A 27930-nucleotide genomic window follows, 5' to 3' on the forward strand; every position below is an offset into this window, starting at 1 on the left:
TAAATAAACAAACTCTCTGGACGACAATTTAAGAATACTGCGTTACAAGTGAAAGTCCAGATCGTTGAGTAAAAGTAAATAAGTATTATCAGATAATTTTATTCTAAGTAAGAAAGTCCTGCATATTCAACAAGTAATTCATATTTTAATTTACTGGACAACAATACGTTGTAGTTTAGATGCTCTTTCGTTTTGCAAATAAAAAACAAACGATTAATGCCTCTGAAATTAAGTAGAAGTATTAAGCAGAGGATCAAAATAAAATACTCAAGTAAAGAACCTCAGAATTGCCCTTAAAGAGTAAACCTGGAGCCAGGTGACGTACACAAGACAGCTTTCACCATCACCAACCCACCTGTGTGTTCATCACTGAACATAATCATGATTACAGTCAGCACGCTAGCAGTTAGCATGAACTACTTGAGAGTAACACAGTGGATTTAATTTAACAAAGACCCAACAGCTGGTGTGAAGCTCTCAGGTTCTGCAGCTTTAGAATGAAAGACATGACTGGGATGCTACACTGGTTACAGACAACCTGCTAATGGACATGACTGGGATGCTACACTGGTCACAGACAACCTCCTAATGGACATGACTGGGATGCTACACTGGTCACAGACAACCTGCTAATGGACATGACTGGGATGCTACACTGGTCACAGACAACATGCTAATGGACATGACTGGGATGCTACACTGGTCACAGACAACCTGCTAATGGACATGACTGGGATGCTACACTGGTCACAGACAACCTGCTAATGGACATGACTGGGATGCTACACTGGTCACAGACAACCTGTTAATGCACATGACTGGGATGCTACACTGGTCACAGACAACCCACTAATGGACATGACTGGGATGCTACACTGGTCACAGACAACATGCTAATGGACATGACTGGGATGCTACACTGGTCACAGACAACCTGCTAATGGACATGACTGGGATGCTACACTGGTCACAGACAACATGCTAATGGACATGACTGGGATGCTACACTGGTCACAGACAACATGCTAATGGACATGACTGGGATGCTACACTGGTCACAGACAACCTGCTAATGGACATGACTGGGATGCTACACTGGTCACAGACAACCTGCTAATGGACATGACTGGGATGCTACACTGGTCACAGACAACCTGCTAATGGACATGACTGGGATGCTACACTGGTCACAGACAACCCGCTAATGGACATGACTGGGATGCTACACTGGTCACAGACAACCTGCTAATGGACATGACTGGGATGCTACACTGGTCACAGACAACCTGCTAATGGACATGACTGGGATGCTACACTGGTCACAGACAACCTGCTAATGGACATGACTGGGATGCTACACTGGTCACAGACAACCCGCTAATGGACATGACTGGGATGCTACACTGGTCACAGACAACCTGCTAATGGACATGACTGGGATGCTACACTGGTCACAGACAACCCGCTAATGGACATGACTGGGATGCTACACTGGTCACAGACAACCCGCTAATGGACATGACTGGGATGCTACACTGGTCACAGACAACCCGCTAATGGACATGACTGGGTATGACTGGGTAACTAGTAAATGTACTTTCCACCACAGATGACAGGAGTACAGTGAAGAGCAACAGCCCACCAACCCGACCACATGTAGCGCAGGAGCAGAACTTACCTTCTCAGAGATGAAAGAGACGGACAGACGTCCAGAACAGAAGACGGTCTCTGTCTCCGCCGGCCTGAGAGACTAAAGGAAGGTCCTCCGGAGCAGAAGTGAGAGCACAAGGGGGAACACGGAGAGGTTAGTGAGCCGGTTAGTGAGCGGCGTGCGGTTAGAGCCCGGCAGCCCGTTATAAAGGCCGGCGGCTGGAAGGTGGCACATTCTGGGGGCCGCGGTGAAATGCCACACATGGAGCATGTAGGGCCGCTAATGAAAGAGCCAGAGGACCAGCGCCCCCCCCCGGGTACAGGAGGTCAGAGCAGTTAGCTCACACCTCTAAAATTACCCCCCGGGGCAATGAGTTGGGAAGGAAGTGCTACAAGATATGATATTAGTCCATTTCCTACGGATTACTTTACTTCTGATTATGTTCACAGACGGTGCCTTCAAAGACCTTGTGAAGACTGAAGATAAGTCATCTATTACAATTGAATCTTCCATAATAATAATCTAAATAAAAACAATACAATACAATTCCCTTAATCACATAAACTTTATGTCTAAATAAAAACAAATCAAAGACATATGAAATAAAATGGTATTTCCATAGATTAAGAGAAATATGTTTTAAACCCAACTTGTAACTTTGACATTACAAATGTCAACACAGCTTTAATGACACAAAATAAACTTTGGATTAAGGAGCTCTGGTTTGGCGGATCAGAAGATCACAGGCTCCGCCCATCAAGACGCAACGATTGGTTTCAAGCCGGAGGCCCGCCCACTTTAGAACACAAACTATGAATGCAACTGGTCCCAGTTCCTCGTACGTGGTTCAACTAAGTCAAGCAAATGTCCTATTAGCCGGCTTGAATTAACCCGATGAATGAAGTCAGGCTATCTGGGTTTCTCTAAGGCTGATCCGTGGTCAAACAATCCGGTTAATTTGAACTAGACTTCAGTACTCAGGATACTTGAACCAGACTTCAGTACTCAGGATACTTGAACCAGACTTCAGTACTCAGGATAGTTGAACCAGACTTCAGTAATCAGGATAGTTGAACCAGACTTCAGTGTTCAGGATAGTTGAACCAGACTTCAGTACTCAGGATAGTTGAACCAGACTTCAGTAATCAGGATACTTGAACCAGACTTCAGTAATCAGGATAGTTGAACCAGACTTCAGTACTCAGGATACTTGAACCAGACTTCAGTAATCAGGATACTTGAACCAGACTTCAGTGTTTAGGATAGCTGAACCAGACTTCAGTAATCAGGATACTTGAACCAGACTTCAGTAATCAGGATAGTTGAACCAGACTTCAGTAATCAGGATACTTGAACCAGACTTCAGTAATCAGGATACTTGAACCAGACTTCAGTAATCAGGATAGTTGAACCAGACTTCAGTAATCAGGATAGTTGAACCAGACTTCAGTACTCAGGATACTTGAACCAGACTTCAGTAATCAGGATAGCTGAACCAGACTTCAGTACTCAGGATAGTTGAACCAGACTTCACTAATCAGGATAGTTGAACCAGACTTCAGTAATCAGGATAGCTGAACCAGACTTCAGTACTCAGGATAGTTGAACCAGACTTCACTAATCAGGATACTTGAACCAGACTTCAGTAATCAGGATACTTGAACCAGACTTCAGTCATCAGGATACTTGAACCAGACTTGAGTACTCAGGATAGTTGAACCAGACTTCAGTAATCAGGATACTTGAACCAGACTTCAGTAATCAGGATAGTTGAACCAGACTTCAGTAATCAGGATAGTTGAACCAGACTTCAGTAATCAGGATAGTTGAACCAGACCTCAGTACTCAGGATAGCTGAACCAGACTTCAGTACTCAGGATAGTTGAACCAGACTTCACTAATCAGGATACTTGAACCAGACTTCAGTAATCAGGATACTTGAACCAGACTTCAGTCATCAGGATACTTGAACCAGACTTGAGTACTCAGGATAGTTGAACCAGACTTCAGTAATCAGGATACTTGAACCAGACTTCAGTAATCAGGATAGTTGAACCAGACTTCACTAATCAGGATAGTTGAACCAGACTTCAGTCATCAGGATACTTGAACCAGACTTGAGTACTCAGGATAGTTGAACCAGACTTCAGTGTTTATGATAGTTGAACCAGACTTCAGTACTCAGGATAGCTGAACCAGACTTCAGTACTCAGGATAGCTGAACCAGACTTCAGTACTCAGGATAGTTGAACCAGACTTCAGTAATCAGGACAGTTGAACCAGACTTCAGTGTTTATGATAGTTGAACCAGACTTCAGTAATCAGGATAGTTGAACCAGACTTCAGTAATCAGGATAGTTGAACCAGACTTCAGTACTCAGGATAGTTGAACCAGACTTCAGTAATCAGGACAGTTGAACCAGACTTCAGTGTTTATGATAGTTGAACCAGACTTCAGTAATCAGGATAGTTGAACCAGACTTCAGTAATCAGGATAGTTGAACCAGACTTCAGTGCTCACTGAAACATAATTTTCTAACAGCACAAAAGGCAAATAAACTCAAAGGCCTCTTTTTTCCTCCACTGAGGATCAGGAGATGATCATGAACGCATTTGAGTAATTCCAGACCATAATCATGGATCCAACACCGCTGTGAGGGCTAGACAAGAAGCACGGCAACATGTCAGACAAGTTAAATGAGTAATGCTGCGTTCACACGAATATTCACAACGCTTTACTCGCGTAAGTTTATTTACTCGCCCGACTATTTGTCGTTTATTCATTCACTTCACTCACGCTGGATAGGGGGCGTGGCCTATCTCCATGGAAACAGTTATAACTTCCGCCATCCACCATGAAAGAAATAACCACTATTTCTGCTTTATACTTCGGAGCATCAAAGGCCCTTGTGTTTGGGTTCATAACATTAATGTCATATATATATATATATATATATATATATATATATATATATATATATATATATATATATATATATATACACACACACACACAACAGTCCAAAGATGAGCCGTGTTGCATGCTGTGCAGATTGTAGTAAGTAATCACATGGTTCTGCTAATTAAATGGAGACATGTTCTATATGAAGTAATCACATGGTTCTGCTAATTAAATGGAGACATGTTCTATATGAAGTAATCACATGGTTCTGCTAATTAAATGGAGACATGTTCTATATGAAGTAATCACATGGTTCTGTTAATTAAATGGAGACATGTTCTATATGAAGTAATCACACGTTGTTGACACACAACAACAGAGTGATGAAGACAATAGCTGGAGGGTATTAAGCCGTGTGCAGGAGTCGTGTTCTCCAACATTTTGGTTCCACGTGGACCAGTACACATGGTTCTCCACCATCACGGTGCAGAGGGAACCCTGCTGGGTTCTGGGCTCATGGAGCAGAAAAGGAGCCGTTAACTGTGATGTGTGAAACTCTCTCAGGGAAAGTTATTATCAATTTAGACAACGGAAGAACGTCACGATGAACCCAGAACCCAGAACCAGGACCGGGTTCTGCTGACGGATCACAGCTTCTATTAGATCCTGAGTCCCGGCTCCTCAAACGTGAGGACGTGTTGCTGAATATCTTTTAGACCAAAAACAATAATAGAACGGAATGTGAAGACGTCGTCTTCGTTTAATTGAGCAATCGGTTAATCAAGAAAATAATCTTCAGGTTAATTAATAATAAACATCACTGTAAAAATAAATTAATTAACTTTTCATTCTAGTTTCTTTACACTTTGTTTTTATTTTAAAATAACTTTCACAAGATGGATTCCTTCCGATCCATTTTGTTTTTTATATGAATCAAATGTCTGAAAATTAGTCGTTTGAATGTCGTTTGTCTTTTATCACTTTTAATGATAAACCACGAACCTTCTGTTGGTTGACGGACACAAAACCAACACTATGATCAATAAAACTCACATGACCCCGACCGGCATTCCTCTTACTTCTGCCGTCATTCACGCTCTCGAGTTTAAATAAAAATGTAAAAAGCGCGAGCCAATCGGAGCCGAGCTGACGGAAGGGGCGTCGACGTATTTCATGCTTCCATGAATTGCAACTGGCTTGGCAGGATTTGAAGGTTTCAGCCTGGAAGCCCCGCCCCTTCACGGATGTTCCTACAGGACTCACACACACGAGTTATTATAAAGAAACCTGCAGCGGTTTGAGCACGTTGACCAGCAAACGTATAGAAACTGTTTTAATATAGCGGCCATTAAAGTTAGCGGAGAGAATCGTACAAGATGTGAGATGTAGTAAAGTATAACCCGATGGTACTTAAGTACATTACATGGAAGTGAATGTTCTTGCTTAACATTGTGGACACTACGGTATAATACTTCTATATTAGGAGTACAGTGCTGCATCACATCGAGTATGTCACAAAGGTTTTTCTATGTAAACTTGAAAAATGTAAAATAAATATTACGGTCGTAGGGTAAAAAGTATAATATTTGCCTCTGGAGTAAAAGTATACGTTATGTCCCTCAAATGGATACTTCAGAACAGTACTTTTAAACAAAAGTACTTATTTAACTTTGTCCACTACTCAGTATATTAGTCATCATATAGTATTTTCTATGTGAGAAGTATTTAGTGTCAGTTAAAGGTCAATATTTGTCCCTGAGATGAAGTTCAACGTAGCGGCAAAAGTACCTCAAAACTACTAACGGTGTACACTACTGGGTATGTTAGTGGTCATAGTATTAAGTATATCAAGTTGCTTCTCTGTAAAAACTTAAGTGTTACATTTCAGTTACAGTTAGTGGAGAGAAAAGTACAATGAGTAGAAGTATGGGGAAGTAGTGGGGAAGGTATACCTCTAAAAGTACCTAAAAGTAAGTAAACATTCTTACGTACTTCTGTGTATACTACTGACTTCAAATACACACACACACATAAATATATATATATATTTATAAAATATATATATATTTCACACACACACACACACACACACACACACACACACACACACACACACACACACACACACACACACACACACACACACACACACACACACACACACACACACACACACACACACACACACACACACACACACACACACACACACACACACACACACACACACACACACACACACACACACACACATATATAATAATAATAATAATAATAATAATAATAATAATAGGCCTATTATACACACACACACACACACACACACGATTAAAGCAGGATGCCCGCTGAGTGTCAACACGTGCAGGCAGCAGACGGCTGCGGTGTCCTCGGACAGGTGAGCCCTCTTACCTGCTGGAGGACCCAACGACCCGAAGCCTCCTCGCGGGGATCCACGTGACGAGCAGCCGCTCCTCCTCCGTCTACAGCTGCGACATCTTGCTCGGTGCCGCCGGCCCGCTGCTCCTCCTCCTGCGGGTCTCTGGGCGAAGAGGACCGTGGACGTGAAGGAGTGAAGAAGTGCTGCGTGCGGTTGGAGAACGGGTTTGTGTGCGTGCGCGTGCGCGCGTGCGTTTTTCCTCACCACCACCGACCTCCGCTGCCGAGAGGCGTCTCCGTGTAACCAGACGCCGCTGAACACAATCCCCATTCATCCCATTACGGGTTAACCCTTTAGTGTCTGAGGACGGCTTTGTGCTGCCTTCACGGACCATCGGGGGAAACCGCCTCCACAGGATCCCCCACTGTCCATGGGTCCAAAACAAATAGAATATATATTATAAAAGAAGAATACATTGTAGTTCATTCGGGATATTAAAATGTGAATTTATTTTACAATCGAGTCTGAAAATTATGGAAAAAAACAACGAAATATAAAACGTTACAATTGTTATAAATAATCAATTAAAAACATCTACATTTATTGTGGGCAGCCAGTGTGTCTTATAGTCCTAAGTGTAAGAACAATTGGCTGGTAAATTGAATTATTAAAAATAAAATGGTATAATGTGTTTATGTAACTCTGTAACTGTTCATTCTGGTCACATGACATCTGTTCATCTGTCCATCCGGGGAGAGGGATCCTCCTCTGTTGCTCTCCTGAAGGTTTCTTCCCTTTTTTCCCTGTGAAAGGTTATTTTTGGGGAGTTTTTCCTGATCCGATGTGAGGTCAAAGGTCAGGGATGTCGTATGTGTTCGGATTGTAAAGCCCTCTGAGGCAAATTTGTAATTTGTGATATTGGGCTATACAAAATAAACTGAATTGAATTGAATTGAATTGTTCTCTTTGGTTTCTCTAATTATTTTTAAGACATTTTATCTGTGATTTAAAAAAAAGAAAGAAAAGTATAATAATCTTGAATAAATTTCAACCAACCAGCTAAACCTGGAGGTTTGAATTCTCGAGGTGTCCTTTAAGGCACCATTAACCCAGACCCACTGATATAACTGGGTTAACTCTCTCTCTCTCTCACACACACACACACACACACACACACACACACACGGCGCCCCCTTCAGGACGCCAGCATAACCACAACAACACTGAAATGACATGTTTTCATATAAAGCACATTTTAATTGACTAGAAACAAGAAAAAAGCAGTTCACATTCTTCAGCCTCTCCTGAAGTATTATTATTATTATTATTATTATTATTACAGCAAACATATTAATGTAGTAGTAAAGTATTACCACAAGTGTATTTTGTCAAAACTATACATTCCATTTTGAAAGTAAAAAGGTCTCAATTCTTCCCATAAAAATAAGCTCAGTGGTGAAATAAGGAAGTACAAGTACTTCATTTAAAGGAACAGTGTGTCGCCTTCAGGGGATTTAGCAGAATATAACATCAATAAGTGTGTTTTCTTTAGTGTGTAATCAGCTGAGATCTGCAGGTTCACCACTAGATGGCACCAAATACTACACACTGCACCTTTAAATACAATTTGAGTACTTTACACTTATTGTACATGTTGTGCTACTTTATACTTGTACTTCACTGTTTGATTACTGTTTAAAATTAAATTAAAACAAATTATAATCAACTAATACAATATAATGTATTATGTGTTGAACACCCAAGGATATGAAGTCATTAAAAGGAGCTCCACCTTTACCAGCTGCAACATTACACATACATTATTAAATAATTATCATCAAATAATTATTAAATGGGTCATAATCAGAATAATTATTACTTCTACTTTATGTGCTTTTAGTCCTTGAATAAGATTTTGAAAGGAAGACTTTTTACAATATTGATTATTTTACTTAAAGTTACTACGAGGAAAACCTCATTTTACTGCAGCAGGTCCAACAGGCTGTCCCTCTCAGTCCTGGTTCTGGTTCTGGTCCTCCAGCGGGCCCAGAAACAGGTCCTGGGTCTCCAGCACCGTGGTGTCGGCTCCCAGGGAGGAGGAGGAGGAGGAGGAGGAGGAAGAGGAGGAGGAGAGGAGGAGGAGCAAGAAGAGTAGGAAGAGGAAGAGGAGGAGGAGGTGGAAGAGGAGGAGGAGGAGAGGAGTAGGAGGAAGAAGAGGAGGAAGAGGAAGAGGAGGAGGAGGTGGAAGAGGAGGAGGAAGAGGAAGAGGAGGAGGAAGAGGAGGTGCTCTTCCTGGGAGCTGAGCTCTCCTCTTCCCTCCAGAGCTCCAGACTGAAGGTCCAAGGCTGCAGGTGAAGCCAGATCTGGGTCTGTCCACCGTGGACTGGTCTCTGCTGGATCTGGGTCTGTCCACGGTGGACTGGTCTCTGCTGGAGTCTGAACTGAAGGAGGTTCTGGTGAACCTGCATGATGTCACCTGGTTTCTCCAGAATCCGACCCGGTGGCTCCGATGAGGAGCTTGAAGAAGAACTCTCTAGAACCAGACCACCTTCTCTCTGGAGGTCTGTTTACTGATGGAGGTCTAGAGAGGACCAGGACTACACTGAGACTGGTTCAGGACCAGCTAACGGTCCCTCACAGTAACTTTAGGTAAATAATGTCATTAGTTCTGCTGACTCTCTTCTTGAGGTCACATCTCTTCTGCTAACAGCGCTCTGAAGGTCTTCAGCTCGCTGATGCTCGTGGAAACCCTGCAGGACATCGAGTGAGGTCACAAGAAAGAAATAAATACATCTATAGATCTATAAATCTATATATAGATCTATAAATCTATACGGTCCCTAACGGACTCTCTCACCTCCCAAAGGCGTTGAGCAGGGAGACGACCTCCTGGCGGCCGAGCCTGAAACGGGGCCTCTGGCCTCTGGAAAGGGGCGGAGCTTCAATCTGTCGCTCGGAAAACAAGATCTTCAGCGAGGTTCCTAAACCCTGAGTCTGGAGGAACACGTCACCACGTAGGCGTGTTAGATACTAGCTTTGATCACTCTGTCTTACGTGGATCAATAGATCAGGATCGTCTATTGATCCACGGATCATAATCACCGACCTGCAGTTTGCCCCACAGCCGACACCTGAAGCAGCCGACGCAGTCCATGACCCTGGAGATGTTGAGGAAGGCCCGTCTGACGTCCTCCTGAGGAGTGAGGAAAGGAGGCTAGTGCTCAGAGACACTACCACTTTAGTCCACAGGGGGCGCCAGAACCAACACTACCACTTTAGTCCACAGGGGGCGCCAGAACCAACACTACCACTTTAGTCCACAGGGGGCGCCAGAACCAACACTACCACTTTAGTCCACAGGGGGCACCAGAACCAACACTACCACTTTAGTCCACAGGGGGCGTCAGAACCAACACTACCACTTTAGTCCACAGGGGGCACCAGAACCATCACTACCACTTTAGTCCACAGGGGGCATCAGAACCAACACTACCACTTTAGTCCACAGGGGGCACGAGAACCATCACTACCACTTTAGTCCACAGGGGGCACCAGAACCAACACTACCACTTTAGTCCACAGGGGGCACCAGAACCATCACTACCACTTTAGTCCACAGGGGGCATCAGAACCAACACTACCACTTTAGTCCACAGGGGGCACGAGAACCATCACTACCACTTTAGTCCACAGGGGGCACCAGAACCAACACTACCACTTTAGTCCACAGGGGGCACCAGAACCAACACTACCACTTTAGTCCACAGGGGGCACGAGAACCATCACTACCACTTTAGTCCACAGGGGGCACCAGAACCAACACTACCACTTTAGTCCACAGGGGGCGACAGAACCAACACTACCACTTTAGTCCACAGGGGGCACCAGAACCAACACTACCACTTTAGTCCACAGGGGGCGATAGAACCAACACTACCACTTTAGTCCACAGGGGGCACCAGAACCATCACTACCACTTTAGTCCACAGGGGGCATCAGAACCATGACTACCACTTTAGTCCACAGGGGGCACCAGAACCAACACTACCACTTTAGTCCACAGGGGGCACCAGAACCATCACTACCACTTTAGTCCACAGGAGGCACCAGAACCAACACTACCACTTTAGTCCACAGGGGGCACCAGAACCATCACTACCACTTTAGTCCACAGGAGGCACCAGAACCAACCCTAACACTTTAGTCCACAGGGGGCACCAGAACCATCACTACCACTTTAGTCCACAGGGGGCACCAGAACCAACACTACCACTTTAGTCCACAGGGGGCACCAGAACCAACACTACCACTTTAGTCCACAGGGGGCACCAGAACCAACATTACCACTTTAGTCCACAGGGGGCACCAGAACCAACACTACCACTTTAGTCCACAGGGGGCACGAGAACCAACACTACCACTTTAGTCCACAGGGGGCACCAGAACCAACATTACCACTTTAGTCCACAGGGGGCGACAGAACCAACACTACCACTTTAGTCCACAGGGGGCACCAGAACCAACACTACCACTTTAGTCCACAGGGGGCGTCAGAACCAACACTACCACTTTAGTCCACAGGGGGCACCAGAACCAACACTACCACTTTAGTCCACAGGGGGCACCAGAACCAACACTACCACTTTAGTCCACAGGGGGCACCAGAACCATCACTACCACTTTAGTCCACAGGGGGCGCCAGAACCATCTCTACCACTTTAGTCTACAGGGGGCACCAGAACCAACACTACCACTTTAGTCCACAGGGGGCGTCAGAACCAACACTACCACTTTAGTCCACAGGGGGCGCCAGAACCACCACTACCACTTTAGTCTACAGGGGGCGTCAGAACCAACACTACCACTTTAGTCCACAAGGGGCACCAGAACCAACACTACCACTTTAGTCCACAGGGGGCGTCAGAACCAACACTACCACTTTAGTCCACAAGGGGCACAAGAACCATCACTACCACTTTAGTCCACAAGGGGCACCAGAACCAACACTACCACTTTAGTCCACAGGGGGCGCCAGAACCATCACTACCACTTTAGTCTACAGGGGGCGTCAGAACCAACACTACCACTTTAGTCCACAAGGGGCGCCAGAACCATCACTACCACTTTAGTCTACAGGGGGCACCAGAACCAACACTACCACTTTAGTCCACAGGGGGCGCCAGAACCAACACTACCACTTTAGTCCACAGGGGGCGCCAGAACCAACACACATGTTCCTTTTAGTCGCTATGAGTACGTAAATTACACCACAATTAAAAACTGACAACCCGTTCTTTGTTTGGCCCCTCCCCCTCCCCTCTTTATACTTCCTGCTTCCTGCTTGTACCGCCCAAATAAACAAAGTTAGAGTTGAAGCTCATGAAGTGACTTTAGTAGCCTTAAAGTCTCCTGATGAAGGCTCTAAAGACCTCTGAATAGGTACTCTACTCTCTACTCTACTCTTTACTCCACTCTTTACTCTACTCTTTACTCTTTACTCCACTCTTTACTCCACTCTTTACTCTTTACTCCACTCTTTACTCTACTCTTTACTCTTTACTCCACTCTTTACTCTTTACTCTCTACTCCACTCTTTACTCCACTCTTTACTTTACTCTTTACTCCACTCTTTACTCCACTCTTTACTCTACTCTTTACTCTACTCTTTACTCTCTACTCCACTCTTTACTCTACTCTTTACTCTCTACTCTCTACTCCACTCTTTACTCCACTCTTTACTTTACTCTTTACTTTACTCTTTACTCTCTCTACTCTTTACTCTACTCTGTATTCTACTTTAGTAGTTAATGGCGGCTGACCTTCAGTGTAGCTGCTTCCTGTTCGTCTCCAGTGAACAGAGACGTCTCGTCAAAGTGCAGAGGGAACGATCTGGAACAAACGGTCAGTAAATATGTCCGAGACCTTTAATGTCATCGGACGTCATAAAAAACCTCTAAAACAAGCCGATATTGCGTCGGGGACCCGGTCCCGGTACTGGTCCCGGTACCGGGCCTCGGACTGACCGGGCCAGCTGCAGGACGTGCAGCAGCAGCTCTTTGAGTCTCCGGTCCTCCTCCGGGCGGCCGGTGAACAGCCGGAACGACGGGCGCTGGACGACGGGCAGAGCTTTGGCCAGCGCTCGCAGCTCCACCAGGAACAGGAAGTAGAGGCTGCGGAGCCGCTCGGGGCCCTCGCCGCCCGTCAGCGCCGAGTCGAAGCGCCGCCGGAACTCCGACACGTTGTGACCCCACTGCCTCTGAAACCAGCGGTCTGGAGGACGGACAGGAAGCTCTACCTCACACAGGCTCCGCCCTCTATGCCAGGGCCCAGTAGTGGGCGGAGCCTCTGCTTATAGAACTGGGGTTACACTCTCGTAACCTTCGACACTTTTGATGTATTCTTATTTCATTTTATTGTTTATGCATGTTTGTATTTGTTTTTCTTGAAAATCTATTAAGGAAAAATCAGAGGGATGATTTGGAGTAAACAACAACACAACAACAGAAAGTTCCATCACTTTGTTGCCCAGAGTGAGATTTGATAGCTCTCTCATATCCGGTTAGCTTAGCTTAGCACAAAGACTGGAAACAGTAGGAAACAGCCAGCCTGGTTCTGGTTGAGTCTCCTGAATTAAAACCTTATTATATTAATATATGAGGTCAGTCAGTCGGAGGCGTCTCACCCTCCAGGAGGTATCTGGCGCTCAGGTGGATGCTGATGCTGGCGTGAAGGCCAGAGATGAGCCGGTAGAACGCCCTCTTCTCCACACACTGACCTGACACACACACACACACACACACACACACACACACACACACAGAGAAGAGAGGTGACAACCAGAACTAAAAACCCATCTTTTCTCTGTGCAGGTGAAGCATCCGCTCACCTTCCAGCCAGCTGTAGAAGACCTTCCCTGTGGATGAATAAGCACATCGTGAGGACGAAGAGAACCGCGGGTCGATGGAGAACGGCGAAGAACCTCGTACCTTCGCTTCCCGAGCCGCCGCGGAACGAGGTGGGAGCGACCGGCCGCTTGACGCCGGGCGGTCTGCGAAAGGGAAGTAGACGAACTGTTGAAGTAACCCCAGAGATGAAGTATTCATGTGCTAGAACCTGGTGTCTCTAAAAGGAAACGACCTGTCTTCAGCCTCGTGACCACGTATTTACCAGCTGATCGAGACTCTAAAGGACCATAATCTACTAAATGAACATCACGCTGTGTTGAAGAAGACTTGAAACTAGACCATAAACTCATGTTTACAATGTTTACTGAGGTCTTAAGGACCCTCGTCCTGCATCACGGAGCGTTTACTTGAAGCAGTTCTCCTCGTAGATGCTGGTCCAGATCCGCCAGGACTCTGGGCCTCTGTAGCCCGTGAAGCGCTCCGGGTTCAGCAGCAGGTCCACATACTGGGAGTCCGGAGACTCGTCGTCTGGGAAACGGCAACACTTCGGCTGTCAGTCACTAACAATAATAATAATAATCATCATAAGTAAGAATACACCTTGGTTTTACCAGCCAGGTGGTAGATGAGACTCTAGCACACCTGTGTAGAGTTAATAATAATAATAATAATAATAAATGTTGCATTACATTTATGTTCTTTGGGTTAAATTGTGTCCTAAAATTATGTTTGCTAAATCTTTTTCAGTGTTTTCCTAAAAGTTTGTTATTCCTAACATTAAAACTTGCTCAATTGTATCTTCACATTCCCAAAAATATGTCTGAATTATTTTCACACACATTTAAAAAGATATTATTTTGATGATATTTGTCTCTAATAATTTTAAAGTCTCTTCATAATGTCCCCTGAACGTACTCTTTCTACTCTTTCATGTTTTCCTTCATGTGTACGTGTACTTTTCATTCATGTTTCTAAAGTTAGGTATTTTATTTTGAAAAGATACCGTCGACCACGCAGAAGCGCTTCTCCCCGTCGCCGTGTTCGCTCCAGTCGAGCAGAACCTCTCTGGTCTCGTCACTGGAAGACAACACAGACGTCACCGGGTCAGCCAGAGGTCAGAGGTCACGCAGGAGCTTTACAAGGAGCTTTTATTTCCTGTTGATTCTGGCGCCCCCTGTGGACCAAAGTGGTAGTGTTCCACCAGAGTCCCTTTAGAAAACCTCTCGGTCCTGGTGCTAGTCCTGGTCCTGGTCCTGGTTTAATGTTTGCACAGCGATCTCAAAGGACCTCGACTCACCTTAAAGAAACATCCACAGCTCCCAGATCCTCCGTCCGCTCGCACTCGTTTACTTCTGCAGAAAACTGAGCAAACGACATGCGATGAATATGAGGATCATTTTTAAATACACACAGAGAAAAACACACCTGAACCTGACTCACCTGGTCTTGGGAGGAGGATCTGATCCCCTCTGGAACCTGGTTCTGTTTATCGGAGAGCAGAGTGTGTCAGCAGGTAGAGGAGCTCACAGGAGAGCAGAGTGTGAGTGGTGTGAATACAGGTGAGTGTGTCTGCAGGTAGATGAACTCACAGGAGAGCAGAGTGTGAGTGGTGTGAATACAGGTGAGTGTGTCTGCAGGTAGATGAACTCACAGGAGAGCAGAGTGTGAGTGGTGTGAATACAGGTGAGTGTGTCTGCAGGTAGATGAACTCACAGGAGAGCAGAGTGTGAGTGGTGTGAATACAGGTGAGTGTGTCTGCAGGTAGATGAACTCACAGGAGAGCAGAGTGTGAGTGGTGTGAATACAGGTGAGTGTGTCAGCAGGTAGATGAGCTCACAGGAGAGCAGAGTGTGAGTGGTGTGAATACAGGTGAGTGTGTCTGCAGGTAGATGAACTCACAGGAGAGCAGAGTGTGAGTGGTGTGAATACAGGTGAGTGTGTCTGCAGGTAGATGAACTCACAGGAGAGCAGAGTGTGAGTGGTGTGAATACAGGTGAGTGTGTCAGCAGGTAGATGAGCTCACAGGAGAGCAGAGTGTGAGTGGTGTGAATACAGGTGAGTGTGTCTGCAGGTAGATGAACTCACAGGAGAGCAGAGTGTGAGTGGTGTGAATACAGGTGAGTGTGTCTGCAGGTAGATGAACTCACAGGAGAGCAGAGCTTCACAGCACAGTCCTTCAGACCACAGAGACCGCTGACCCCCCAGAACGGACACACCTGGTTCAGGTTCACCTGCAGACCATCACAGTCCTCAGTCACACTCTGTGTGTGTGCGTGTGTGTGTGTGTGTGTGTGTGTGCGTGTGCGTGTGCGTGTGTGTGTGTGTGTGTGTGTTGTGAGAGCTCCATCGGAGGAGTTCTTGGAACATTGTTTGAGGGATCAGTTGGTGAGCCTTATCAGATGGATGTGGGGGATCAGCGTGGAGAACATGAGAAGCATCTTAAAGGAACATCTAGTTGAAATGGGGATGCTCCACTCTAAACTGCATCCTGTTGGTTCTGCGTCAGACAAGTTTGGTACCTCGAGCGGAGCTGGAGTGAGGGATGTTCCAGAGTTAACTTTTGACGAGCGCAAAGAGTTGTTGTTGTTGCAATTTGAAATTAAAAGGCTTGAACTGGGAGAGCGCAGGTTGAGAGTGAGGGACGGTCATGGGCCTTCACAGGATGTTCATGTTGCCGTTAATCTGAGGTTGGTTCCTCCGTTTTGTGAACAAGACCCAGATACTTTTTTGACATTCTGGCAGATGAGTATGTGTTGACGCACTGGGCAGACCGCGAGGGCATTAGGCCTCGGGGCGCTGCTCGGTATGGACCCCCGGGGACCCCCGGGGAAACGGTGGGAGGAAGGAGTTGGTCCTCGGCAGGTTAGACTGGAAAGGACCGCACGTGGTCAGATGCCAGTTGAGGCTAGTGACCAATGCCATTACTGTGAGGGAAGGGGACATTGGAAGGCTGAATGCCCTGTTAGGTTCAAACAGTGGGATTGGTGGTGGTAATGTTAAACCTGCAGCACTGGCTGTTCCGGTCCGGCCTGTCCCATTGCATAGGCTGGGGCTCGCCTGTGGTTTGGTTCAGGGCGAGGTGGCCATGGGGGTACGTCCTGCATTGCCAATTAGAGGGGTGGATATCATTCTGGGAAACGACCTGGCTGGTAACCGTGTATGGGCTGACGGTCCGCCACCTCCTATAGTAACATCTTTTCCCTCGGTTCCTAAGGTACCTGATGAGAATGCCTGGCTGTTCCCTGGGGTTTTTACAGCTTGTGCAGTTACCCGGGCGAGGAAGAACCTGAGGTTGAGCAGACTATCTCAGATGAGAGGTTGTCTTTCTCCGTGTATACACCCAACTCTCTATTGTCTGTTTCCCGCAGCGACTTGGCAGATGAGCAGCGGGCTGACCCTGCGCTTAGGGAGCTGTTTGAAGTGCAATCGGGGGTCGACGGGAAAAGTGCTGCGAAGGGTTATCTTCTGCAAGATGATTTGTTGGTGAGGAAATGGATGCCGCACGGAGGGAACTTTGCGGGTAACCCTGTTTTTCAGGTTGTGGTTCCGTCCAAATTCCGGGAAGAGGTGCTGAGGACGTCGCACGATCAATCTGGGCATTTGGGGGTTCGAAAGACGTACTACTATGTTCTCAGGTGATCTCGACACCACGGCTGCCTGTTCTTTTGTTTTTGTATTCTGATGCGCCTTCACACACCCATACATGCACGGCACTACTGATGACTGATACCTCCACTTTCATTGTTTTGGGCCGGTGTTTAAAATAAAATAGCTTTTGTTAGCAGGCCGCTCGTTTGTCTCCCTATTTGTTGCTGCCTTTGAGCCGGGTCGTAACAGTGTGTATATATATTTGTGTGTGTGTGTCTGTATATATGTGAGTGTGTGTGTGTCTGTATATATATGTGTGTGTGTGTGTGTCTGTATATATGTGAGTGTGTGTGTGTGCCCCCACCTTGTAGAACCTGAAGTAGTCCTCCTCCAGGAGGACTTGGAGTTGTGGGAGGAGTCTTTCGTTGAAGCTGTCGATAGTTTCCACGTCACAGGAGCAGTCGTCCAGGTCTCCGGAGACCTGCAGAGGACGGGGAACCGGGTCTGGTCTCAAGACCTACTTCCTGTCCCACCTGGGGGGAACGTCCACTAGACCTTTGGTTCCCGACATGTGGAACAGGAACTACGGACTGTGTTTGTCTCCCATAACATCAGCGGCAATAAATTAAAGTACAATTTAACTCAAACAGTTATAATTAAATAAGCAATTTATCAACTCGATCTTAATTAAAAGAAAAGCTTTTTAACATTTAAGCTACTTTGCAAACTAATATTTTAAAACATGCCGATCTTAAAACAACCTTTGAAGTCAAATCATTCAATATTCATCTTATTATATATATAATAACATATATATTTGTGTATCAGAAGTGATTTTCTTCTTCTCCATTAATCACCTCTCGACCCCTCAGATTTATATGGCGACCCTTTGGAGGGCCCCGACCCCAAGGTTGGGAACCACTGGACTAAACCTCACTGGTGTCAAGTGGATACAACTTCAGGATTAATATCAAAATAGAATATATAAATTCATAATTCAAGTGCATATTTATTATAATACTTCTGTACTTTACGAGTACATGAGTATACTTGTAGTACTTGTACATCATGTTCACGGTACTCCAACCTGAAGAGGAAAAGGATCCAAATAGTTTCCTCATTTAAAAGTAAAAAAAGTACAATATAAAAAGTACAATATTTTAAAAAGTACAATATTTGCCACAGAGAGGAAGTGGAGTAGAAGTATGAATATAAATACTCAGGTAAAGTACAAGTACCGTAATATTGAAGGGGGGGGGGGTCGCTCACCTGACAGAAGCAGCTGCTGTCCGCACATCCGGGCACCTGGAGGAGGAAGAGGAGCAGCAGCTTCATCACGACCTCCGCTTCAGGGCTACAGACCTCAATGAGAGGAGAAGCCTCCGCGGCTATCAGGAGGATCCGGCTCCAGGCGGTGACGTCACCACACGTCTCCAGGCCGCTACGTGAGAGACGTGACGGAGCTCACGTGACTATTTAACGAGTCACGTGGACACCGTTACCATGCCAACTCTCACTTTATTAGTACATGGTTGTTCTTATGAGACGACGGAAGTTTTCTTTATGTATTGAAATAGTGTTTGCACGTGGGCGACGTCACTGTGACGTAATGCCGCATTCAGCCACACGGCGGCGCTGCAGGACTATTTTAATTTATTTACACCCTTTAAATAGTTTATTCAGCTGAAGAAGGAACATGTTTTGATGTTTGACTGCAGAATGAATACTTCTAGTGAATACTAGTACTTCAGAGTGGTATTAGTACTTCATTGTGGTATTAGTACTTCAGAGTGGTATTAGTACTTCAGTGGTATTAGTACTTCAGAGTGGTATTAGTACTTCAGTCAGGTTCTGAATGGTATTAGTACTTCATTGTGGTATTAGTACTTCATTGTGGTATTAGTACTTCAGAGTGGTATTAGTACTTCAGTGGTATTAGTACTTCAGAGTGGTATTAGTACTTCATTGTGGTATTAGTACTTCAGAGTGGTATTAGTACTTCAGTCAGGTTCTGAATGGTATTAGTACTTCATTGTAGTATTAGTACTTCAGTCAGGTTCTGAATGGTATTAGTACTTCATTGTAGTATTAGTACGTCATTGTGGTATTAGTACTTCAGAGTGGTATGAATGGTATTAGTACTTCAGAGTGGTATTAGTACTTCATTGTGGTATTAGTACTTCAGAGTGGTATTAGTACTTCATTGTGGTATTAGTACTTCATTGTGGTATTAGTACTTCAGAGTGGTATTAGTACTTCAGAGTGGTACTTCAGAGTGGTATTAGTACTTCAGAGTGGTATTAGTACTTCAGAGTGGTATTAGTACTTCAGAGTGGTATTAGTACTTCATTGTGGTATGAGTACTTCATTGTGGTATTATCATTGTGGTATTAGTACTTCATTGTGGTATTAGTACTTCATTGTGGTATTATCATTGTGGTATTAGTACTTCATTGTGGTATTATCATTGTGGTATTAGTACTTCATTGTGGTATTAGTACTTCATTGTGGTATTAGTACTTCAGAGTGGTATTAGTACTTCATTGTGGTATTAGTACTTCATTGTGGTATTAGTACTTCATTGTGGTATTATCATTGTGGTATTAGTACTTCATTGTGGTATGAGTACTTCATTGTGGTATTAGTACTTCATTGTGGTATTAGTACTTCAGAGTGGTATTAGTACTTCATTGTGGTATTAGTACTTCATTGTGGTATTAGTACTTCAGAGTGGTATTAGTACTTCATTGTGGTATTAGTACTTCATTGTGGTATTAGTACTTCAGAGTGGTATTAGTACTTCATTGTGGTATGAGTACTTCATTGTGGTATTAGTACTTCATTGTGGTATTATCATTGTGGTATTAGTACTTCAGAGTGGTATTAGTACTTCATTGTGGTATTAGTACTTCTGAGGCGTACTCTCAGATGTTATACAAACATAATTCTTCCAAATGACGAGTCGATGTGTTTCAAGGTTTTGGTGAAAGTTGTTCTAACATTTATATTTAAATGTATTTGTCCTCTGACGACATTGATGCATTTATGTTCTTGTACACGTTTGGTGTTTATTATACTTTATTTTCGGGCACATTATGGGACGGATGTTTTTTCTTCATTATCTTTGAGGGGATTATATATTAATATGTATATATTAATATATGTATATATGGGATATATATATTAATGTATATATGGGATGTATATATTGATATAAATATATACATTTATATATAAATGTATATATTTAAATATGTAAATATATATATATCAATAAATATTTATATATAAATGTATATATTTAAATATGTATATAAATATAATATATATATATATTAAATCATACATATAAATATTAATATATAAGAATTAATATGTATGTATATACATATTTATATATATAAATATATATATTGAATCTCAACCACTCAAGAGAGATTTGTCAGTATGTTTGCTAATTATTCATCATTTGTTTGTACTTTATTTCTCAAATCTTTTGTTTTGGGACATTTTCTTCTGACTCTTTTATTGAAACACGATCAATCCATAAAGCAAGAAAACAATCTGCATATTATTATATTACGAGTTGTTTGTTAAAAACTAAAAAAGAGTCGTCCTATTTGTTTGTCAGCTGATCAGTTGGGTTGAAATCAATAACGTGAAGGAAACCGTTATAACGTCTATAAAACATTTACATTTGGAGTCTCGAGTACAAAAGAAGGCCGCTAGTTATTCTACTTCATGCAGCTTTAAAATATAAATTACACTTTTATTGTGTTTTTATCCCCAGCTCAACTTTCTCCTTTTTTTTCCTCCAACATTTTCATCCATTTTTTTGTTGTCCTTTTTTGCATTTTTTTATTATTAAACATACAATATTCTTTTGTCAAATATATACGTAAGCCTGCAGTCAATACAGGACATGGGCTCTTTGATAAAATAAAAGTGGATAAAGGAGCACAGTCAGGCGGCAACACAACGGACGCTGCTGGATGTACAAAAATAAAACAAAGAAACCAAACGCGTCTCCACTGAAACACGGGACGTGGTTTTGGAATATCGCGGCGCCGTCTGACGTTAATACTGCAGAGTGCGTCCGAAGCTCCGGGATTCACAAAGAAACAGAAGAAGAAGAACGAAGCGTTTGGTTTGAGGCGGCGTCCCGAAACACCAGGAGCTTCGACTCAAAGTGAATACTGAACGAGAGCGAGAGGTCGCGACCCCTCCGACTGCAGGCCGGTGGTGCCCCGTGTGTCCTAGGGCCGACAAATCCCACGAAAGGCCGAGACAGTGAACGCATCTAAAGCCCACGCCTCAGGACCAGAGCCACGAGGTGGTGGACCGCCCACAGCACCAAGTTCAGACTCCAGATCAGATCCCTGCTTCACCTCGATAGTTACAACAACAACAACAACAACAACAACATGACAGAAGAATTGTCAAAGTCAACAAGGACTATGTTAATATTTGAGATGTACGTATGGTCACCAGCCATAACATGTTAATACATATGGTACTTTAAATAAGAATACACCTAAATGAGTACAAGCATCACCTCTGCAATGAAAAACAAAACCAAAAGACAGAATAAATAATTGCGTCTACTTTAAGTACAGATTCATCCGGTCTCTTTCCTGCCCTGGCGGTTCGGTTCTCCCGCTCTCGGTAAAAGGAACCCTCGGTTCTCCCTCTCTCGGTAAAAGGAACCCTCAGCTCTGCATGTTTCAGGCCCTCTGGAAGACGCCGTGTCAGGTGTAGTGACCTCTAGTGGTCACGTCACAGACCGCACCGGAGAGGACCAACTCCACACAAAGTGTCTGCAGCGTTTGGTTTGTCCGCTCCGGGCTTCCGTACTCACTCCCTGTGGCGGCCTGAGGAGCTCACACACTGGAGGGCTCTTCATTTAAAGTGTGATCTGGAGTTTTATGGATTTTATATATTACGTTTTTATCAAACTTGTAGGTTTCCATTATGGTTTGGAACATAATTTGTTGGTGCAATGTTTACACAAACAAACGGACACGGCAGGAGTTCATTGTAATAGAGAGAGGTTGTAAAAACAAACATAAATATAGATGGGATGTTGATAAATGGGCTCAAACATGCAGACGGTGGTCCTTTGAGAAGAGATTTTAAACTGCAACGTGTTTGAAGGTCACAGAGGAGCGTCGGGATCCAACATGGCCGCCTGGTTCTCCTGCTCCACTTTCATCTCGCACATTTGGGATTTTAGTGTATCACATTATCATCTCAAGTGCAGGATACAACACAAGTTGACTATAGGATGGCAACAAACTAATGAAATAATCTAAACAATAATAATAATAATAATAATAATGATAATAATAATCACCCCTACATAATAAATCAGGGGTCAGAGCTTCCTAACCAGCTTATTTACGTATAAACCTTTCTTTTAAAAAGTCTGTATTCCAGACACAATAAACTGAGGATAAATATTAAGACACAAAATAACCACGAGGTTCAGAATAAAAAAAGAAAAAAAAACTCAGGAACGCTCCTCGTGGTGCGTGACCGCGGTCCACCAGCAGGGGGCGGCGAGCACCAACCAGCCGACCTCGGGGGAGGGGGGGAGGGGGGGGGCTCCCCTTCATGGATCGACTGTGTTGCAACTCGGAGTGGAAACCAAACGCTGTTGGCTTTGTTTTCCTGCCATCGGCTCCCACATTTCACAATCGCCCTCAGAGGAAGAGGTTCAGTCGTGAGCGCCGAGGAGACGAAGCCCAATGCATCGCCCATTAAGTGTGTAAAAAACAACAACAACAAAACATTTTCAACGTATCGTGCCAAGAACGGGCTCTGAATTCAAAGAGTTCACACATGATGAACGGCATGAAACCAAACTCACATCCTCCCACACTCACATCATCCTCCTCCTCCTCCTCGTCTTCATCAAAGGTCCCGCCTCTGATGTCTCCCGTTTAAAACATCCGCTTCCCTTTCCAGCGTCAACTCAGCTCGTTTCTTTCTTTTGCTACTTCCTGTGTCTTTCTCAACCTCTTCCTCTCACGTCTGCTCTACCTCCTCCTCCTCCTCCTCCTCCTCCTCCTCCAGCTCCTGCTGCTAAAATAAAGGAAAAGCACGTTGGTTGTAAACTAGCGTGATGGCTACTCGTGGGACGTAAAGCCGGTGGACTTGACAGAATATGACACGATTCATACCTGAACTCCCAACATGTTTCTGTACCCTTTTGAAAGTAGCATCATTATGTAAACAATAAATACATACAATACAAATACATGGGTTTTTTATGTGGGTTTTTTTGCCGGCCAATACTTGGAAAGAGGCCTTTGAGCTCCACGAGGATCCTCGCTGGGAGCTCAGTCCTCCCGTCTTGTTTTGGGGTCTGAGGTCCTGATCTGGGTCTGAAGGACGCCACGCGCTACCAGAGGGCCCTGATCCACAGGCCGGCGCCTCCCTTCACACGCGGCTCAATGCTGGCGGAGCAGGTGTGTTCGTTCCCGACCTGGTGGACGGTCGGCTCTCTCTCGTGTTTCTCGGATCCCGTCTGATCCTTTGGTTGAGCGGGGAGAGACAGAAGGGGGGCGGGGGGGTGGGTGGGGGGGCGGTGACCTCCAGCTGACTTATCGAGAGAGAGCCTCGTGAAGCGGCGCCGTCGCTCAGGTCCTCGCTTCATATGGTTGATGTGCGGTCGGCACCGTCTGCAGAGACAAGAGACGAGGAGGCGTTAGAGAGAAGAGTCGCCCGTTAGTTCAATCAATTAAAATAAATATCGATTGTATGTTTTTATGAAGACAACAAACACAGCTCTACTTTCAGTTATTATGTTCAGCTCTGTATGAAAAGAGAAGAGACGTTGTGATTGGAGGCCTGACGTGGGGAGCAGCGGGGGGGGCGGAGCCACACTGTCACGGCGAGAGGACAACACATCTGTAACAACAGATGGAGGAAAACAAGCGTCTGACAGCTGCCGCCACTAAAAGGGGCCGTCGGTGTCGGCATGGAGACGACTCGCCACACCGACACCGACCGGAGACACGGACGCTTCCTGTCGCTGGTCGGATTCAGTTATCGAGTTACGTTTCTACAAAGTCTGGAAGGAGGAACTCGGATGAGACGGAGGTTCTTCAGTTAAACACACACACACACACACACACACACACACACACACACACACACACACACACACACACACACACACACACACACACACACACACACACACACACACACACACACACACACACACACACACACACACAAAGCAGCACTTGTTCGGTGTCGAGCACTGAGCACTACAGTCTTCACCTCAGTCCAGTTTTAAGAGGAAGGAGGGGGGGGGGGGGTGGGGGTGGGGGGGCCACCATCTTCAACCCAAATTCACTGTACATGTGCAAGTGTGCATGTACAAGTCCTCCACTGATTCACTCGACCATCTCCTGACCACCAGGAGGCGACTCCTCTGGTTGTATAGAAGTCTATGCTTCATGTGTTAAAGCTGCATTCTCTCTCCTGACCACCAGGGGGCGACTCCTCTGGTTGTATAGAAGTCTATGCTTCATGTGTTAGAGCTGCATTCTCTCTCCTGACCACCAGGGGGCGACTCCTCTGGTTGTATAGAAGTCTATGCTTCATGTGTTAAAGCTGCATTCTCTCTGCTGACCACCAGGGGGCGACTCCTCTGGTTCTATAGAAGTCTATGCTTCATGTGTTGAAGCTGCATTCTCTCTACTGACCACCAGGGGGCGACTCCTCTGGTTGAATAGAAGTCTATGCTTCATGTGTTAAAGCTGCATTCTCTCTCCTGACCACCAGGGGGCGACTCCTCTGGTTGTATAGAAGTCTATGCTTCATGTGTTAAAGCTGCATTCTCTCTCCTGACCACCAGGGGACGACTCCTCTGGTTGTATAGAAGTCTATGCTTCATGTGTTAAAGCTGCATTCTCTCTCCTGACCACCAGGGGGCGACTCCTCTGGTTGTATAGAAGTCTATGCTTCATGTGTTAGAGCTGCATTCTCTCTCCTGACCACCAGGGGGCGACTCCTCTGGTTGTATAGAAGTCTATGCTTCATGTGTTAGAGCTGTATTCTCTCTCCTGACCACCAGGGGGCGACTCCTCTGGTCGTAACCCTGGACGACGTGGTCATCATGTACCTGCCAAGGCGTGCTCCGTCATACTCAGACACAGAGACTCGAGGCGATTGTTGATGTCCGGCTCCGTCACCGGAAGCTGAAGATCTGCAGAGGAGCAAAAGCGTCAGTGATTAAATTATATTATTATGAACCGGATGAGAACAAAAATGTCCCGATGATGTTCAGCAAGTTAAGAAAATGCATAATCAAATAAATTATTTAGGTTCTACAGTCGATCACTAAAACTCTCCAAACCAGGATTGTGGTTTGGAAACAGCACTAGGCTGGACTGGCCCTTTAAATCCCCACCAGTTGGGGGGGGGGGGGGGGGCACAGTAGAGCCTAGCAACCTCTTCCAGACATTTAGCTCTCAGCTGAGTCCTCAACACGAGTTGGGCCGTGAAAATCTCCCCTGGCCAGAGAGAAAAGCTGTGGTGGCCCAGTAGTCTACACTGGACTATTTATAGCCCCCCCCCCCCCCCACACACACACACACTTGTTCCTTCATCTTCTCATGTATCTATTTATCCGCCAGCAGAAGGAAGACAGATCACACGTATATGCACAGAAGAGTCAGAAGAGGGGTGACCCAGCATCCTGGGGGGGGGGGGGGGGGGGGGGGGGGGTAGAGAGAGACCGAGTCAGGGAGAGAGGAAGGGAGGGGGGGGGGTAGAGAGAGACCGAGTCAGGGAGAGAGGGAGGGAGGGGGGGGGTAGAGAGAGACCGAGTCAGGGAGAGAGGAAGGGAGGGGGGAGGTAGAGAGAGACCGAGTCAGGGAGAGAGGGAGGGAGGTAGAGAGAGACCGAGTCAGGGAGAGAGGGAGGGAGGTAGAGAGAGACCGAGTCAGGGAGAGAGGGAGGGAGGGGGGAGGTAGAGAGAGACCGAGTCAGGGAGAGAGGGAGGGAGGGGGGGAGGTAGAGAGAGACCGAGTCAGGGAGAGAGGGAGGGAGGGGGGAGGTAGAGAGAGACCGAGTCAGGGAGAGAGGGAGGGAGGGGGGAGGTAGAGAGAGACCGAGTCAGGGAGAGAGGGAGGGAGGTAGAGAGAGACCAAGTCAGGGAGAGAGGGAGGGAGGGGGGAGGTAGAGAGAGACCGAGTCAGGGAGAGAGGGAGGGAGGGGGGAGGTAGAGAGAGACCGAGTCAGGGAGAGAGGGAGGGAGGGGGGAGGTAGAGAGAGACCGAGTCAGGGAGAGAGGGAGGAGGGGGGAGGTAGAGAAAGACCGAATCAGGGGGGGGGAGGTAGAGAGAGACCGAGTCAGGGAGAGAGGGAGGGGGGAGGTAGAGAGAGACCGAGTCAGGGAGAGAGGGGGGGGGAGGTAGAGAGAGACCGAGTCAGGAAGAGAGGGAGGGGGGAGGTAGAGAGAGACCGAGTCAGGGAGAGAGGGGGGGGGAGGTAGAGAGAGACCGAGTCAGGAAGAGAGAGGGGGGGGGAGGTAGAGAGAGACCGAGTCAGGGAGAGGGGGGGGGGGAGGTAGAGAGAGACCGAGTCAGGGAGAGAGGGGGGGGGAGGTAGAGAGAGACCGAGTCAGGGAGAGAGGGGGGGGGGAGGTAGAGAGAGACCGAGTCAGGAAGAGAGGGAGGGGGGAGGTAGAGAGAGACCGAGTCAGGGAGAGAGGGGGGGGGGAGGTAGAGAGAGACCGAGTCAGGAAGAGAGAGGGGGGGGGAGGTAGAGAGAGACCGAGTCAGGAAGAGAGAGGGGGGGGGAGGTAGAGAGAGACCGAGTCAGGGAGAGAGAGGGGGGGAGGTAGAGAGAGACCGAGTCAGGAAGAGAGGGAGGGGGGAGGTAGAGAGAGACCGAGTCAGGGAGAGAGGGGGGGGGAGGTAGAGAGAGACCGAGTCAGGGAGAGAGAGGGGGGAGGTAGAGAGAGACCGAGTCAGGGAGAGAGAGGGGGGGAGGTAGAGAGAGACCGAGTCAGGGAGAGAGAGGGGGGGAGGTAGAGAGAGACCGAGTCAGGGAGAGAGAGGGGGGGAGGTAGAGAGAGACCGAGTCAGGGAGAGAGAGGGGGGGAGGTAGAGAGAGACCGAGTCAGGGAGAGAGGGGGGGGAGGTAGAGAGAGACCGAGTCAGGGAGAGAGAGGGGGGGAGGTAGAGAGAGACCGAGTCAGGGAGAGAGAGGGGGGGAGGTAGAGAGAGACCGAGTCAGGGAGAGAGAGGGGGGGAGGTAGAGAGAGACCGAGTCAGGGAGAGAGAGGGGGGGAGGTAGAGAGAGACCGAGTCAGGGAGAGAGAGGGGGGGAGGTAGAGAGAGACCGAGTCAGGGAGAGAGAGGGGGGGAGGTAGAGAGAGACCGAGTCAGGGAGAGAGAGGGGGGGAGGTAGAGAGAGACCGAGTCAGGGAGAGAGAGGGGGGGAGGTAGAGAGAGACCGAGTCAGGGAGAGAGAGGGGGGGAGGTAG

The 27930-nt window shown here is 46.2% G+C and overlaps 3 protein-coding genes across 7 annotated transcripts in view; all 3 read right to left on the reverse strand.

Annotated features, from left to right (window-relative positions):
• The window catches only part of pacsin3 (protein kinase C and casein kinase substrate in neurons 3), a 24645-nt gene extending 17481 nt beyond the window's left edge, over nucleotides 1-7164 (reverse strand). The window contains exons 1-2 of one of the 2 annotated variants that reach the window (XM_034529742.1): nucleotides 6963-7048; nucleotides 1679-1750 (exon numbers count right to left, since the gene is read on the reverse strand). The gene's annotated coding sequence lies outside the window, so the exon portion shown is untranslated. Of the gene's footprint in view, nucleotides 1-1678; nucleotides 1751-6962 lie in introns of both variants that reach the window. The other variant, XM_034529743.1, reaches the window with a different exon arrangement.
• A 2315-nt stretch (nucleotides 7165-9479) lies between these two features.
• ero1a (endoplasmic reticulum oxidoreductase 1 alpha) lies at nucleotides 9480-18952 on the reverse strand. Its single transcript, XM_034529741.1, has 15 exons — nucleotides 18693-18952; nucleotides 17788-17904; nucleotides 15983-16066; nucleotides 15276-15317; nucleotides 15133-15197; nucleotides 14839-14912; nucleotides 14243-14363; nucleotides 13917-13978; nucleotides 13817-13843; nucleotides 13613-13705; nucleotides 12954-13200; nucleotides 12750-12819; nucleotides 10037-10123; nucleotides 9788-9924; nucleotides 9480-9680 (listed from the first exon to the last, which is right to left on the reverse strand). The coding sequence occupies exons 1-15, from the start codon at nucleotides 18756-18758 to the stop codon at nucleotides 9620-9622; spliced, it is 1353 nt and encodes a 450-aa protein (XP_034385632.1). The 5' UTR covers nucleotides 18759-18952; the 3' UTR covers nucleotides 9480-9619.
• Nucleotides 18953-21274: 2322 nt separating this feature from the next.
• samd4a (sterile alpha motif domain containing 4A) overlaps nucleotides 21275-27930 on the reverse strand; it is a 37157-nt gene continuing 30501 nt past the window's right edge. For all 4 annotated transcript variants that reach the window (XM_034529719.1, XM_034529718.1, XM_034529717.1 and 1 more), the window contains exons 11-12: nucleotides 25561-25644; nucleotides 21275-24106 (exon numbers count right to left, since the gene is read on the reverse strand). In XM_034529719.1, coding sequence (XP_034385610.1) covers nucleotides 24078-24106; nucleotides 25561-25644 — 113 coding nt within the window. In that variant the 3' untranslated portion in view covers nucleotides 21275-24077. The remainder of the gene's footprint in view (nucleotides 24107-25560; nucleotides 25645-27930) is intronic.

This window comes from Cyclopterus lumpus, chromosome 3 (genome assembly GCF_009769545.1).
Source record: "Cyclopterus lumpus isolate fCycLum1 chromosome 3, fCycLum1.pri, whole genome shotgun sequence".
NCBI lineage: Eukaryota > Metazoa > Chordata > Actinopteri > Perciformes > Cyclopteridae > Cyclopterus > Cyclopterus lumpus.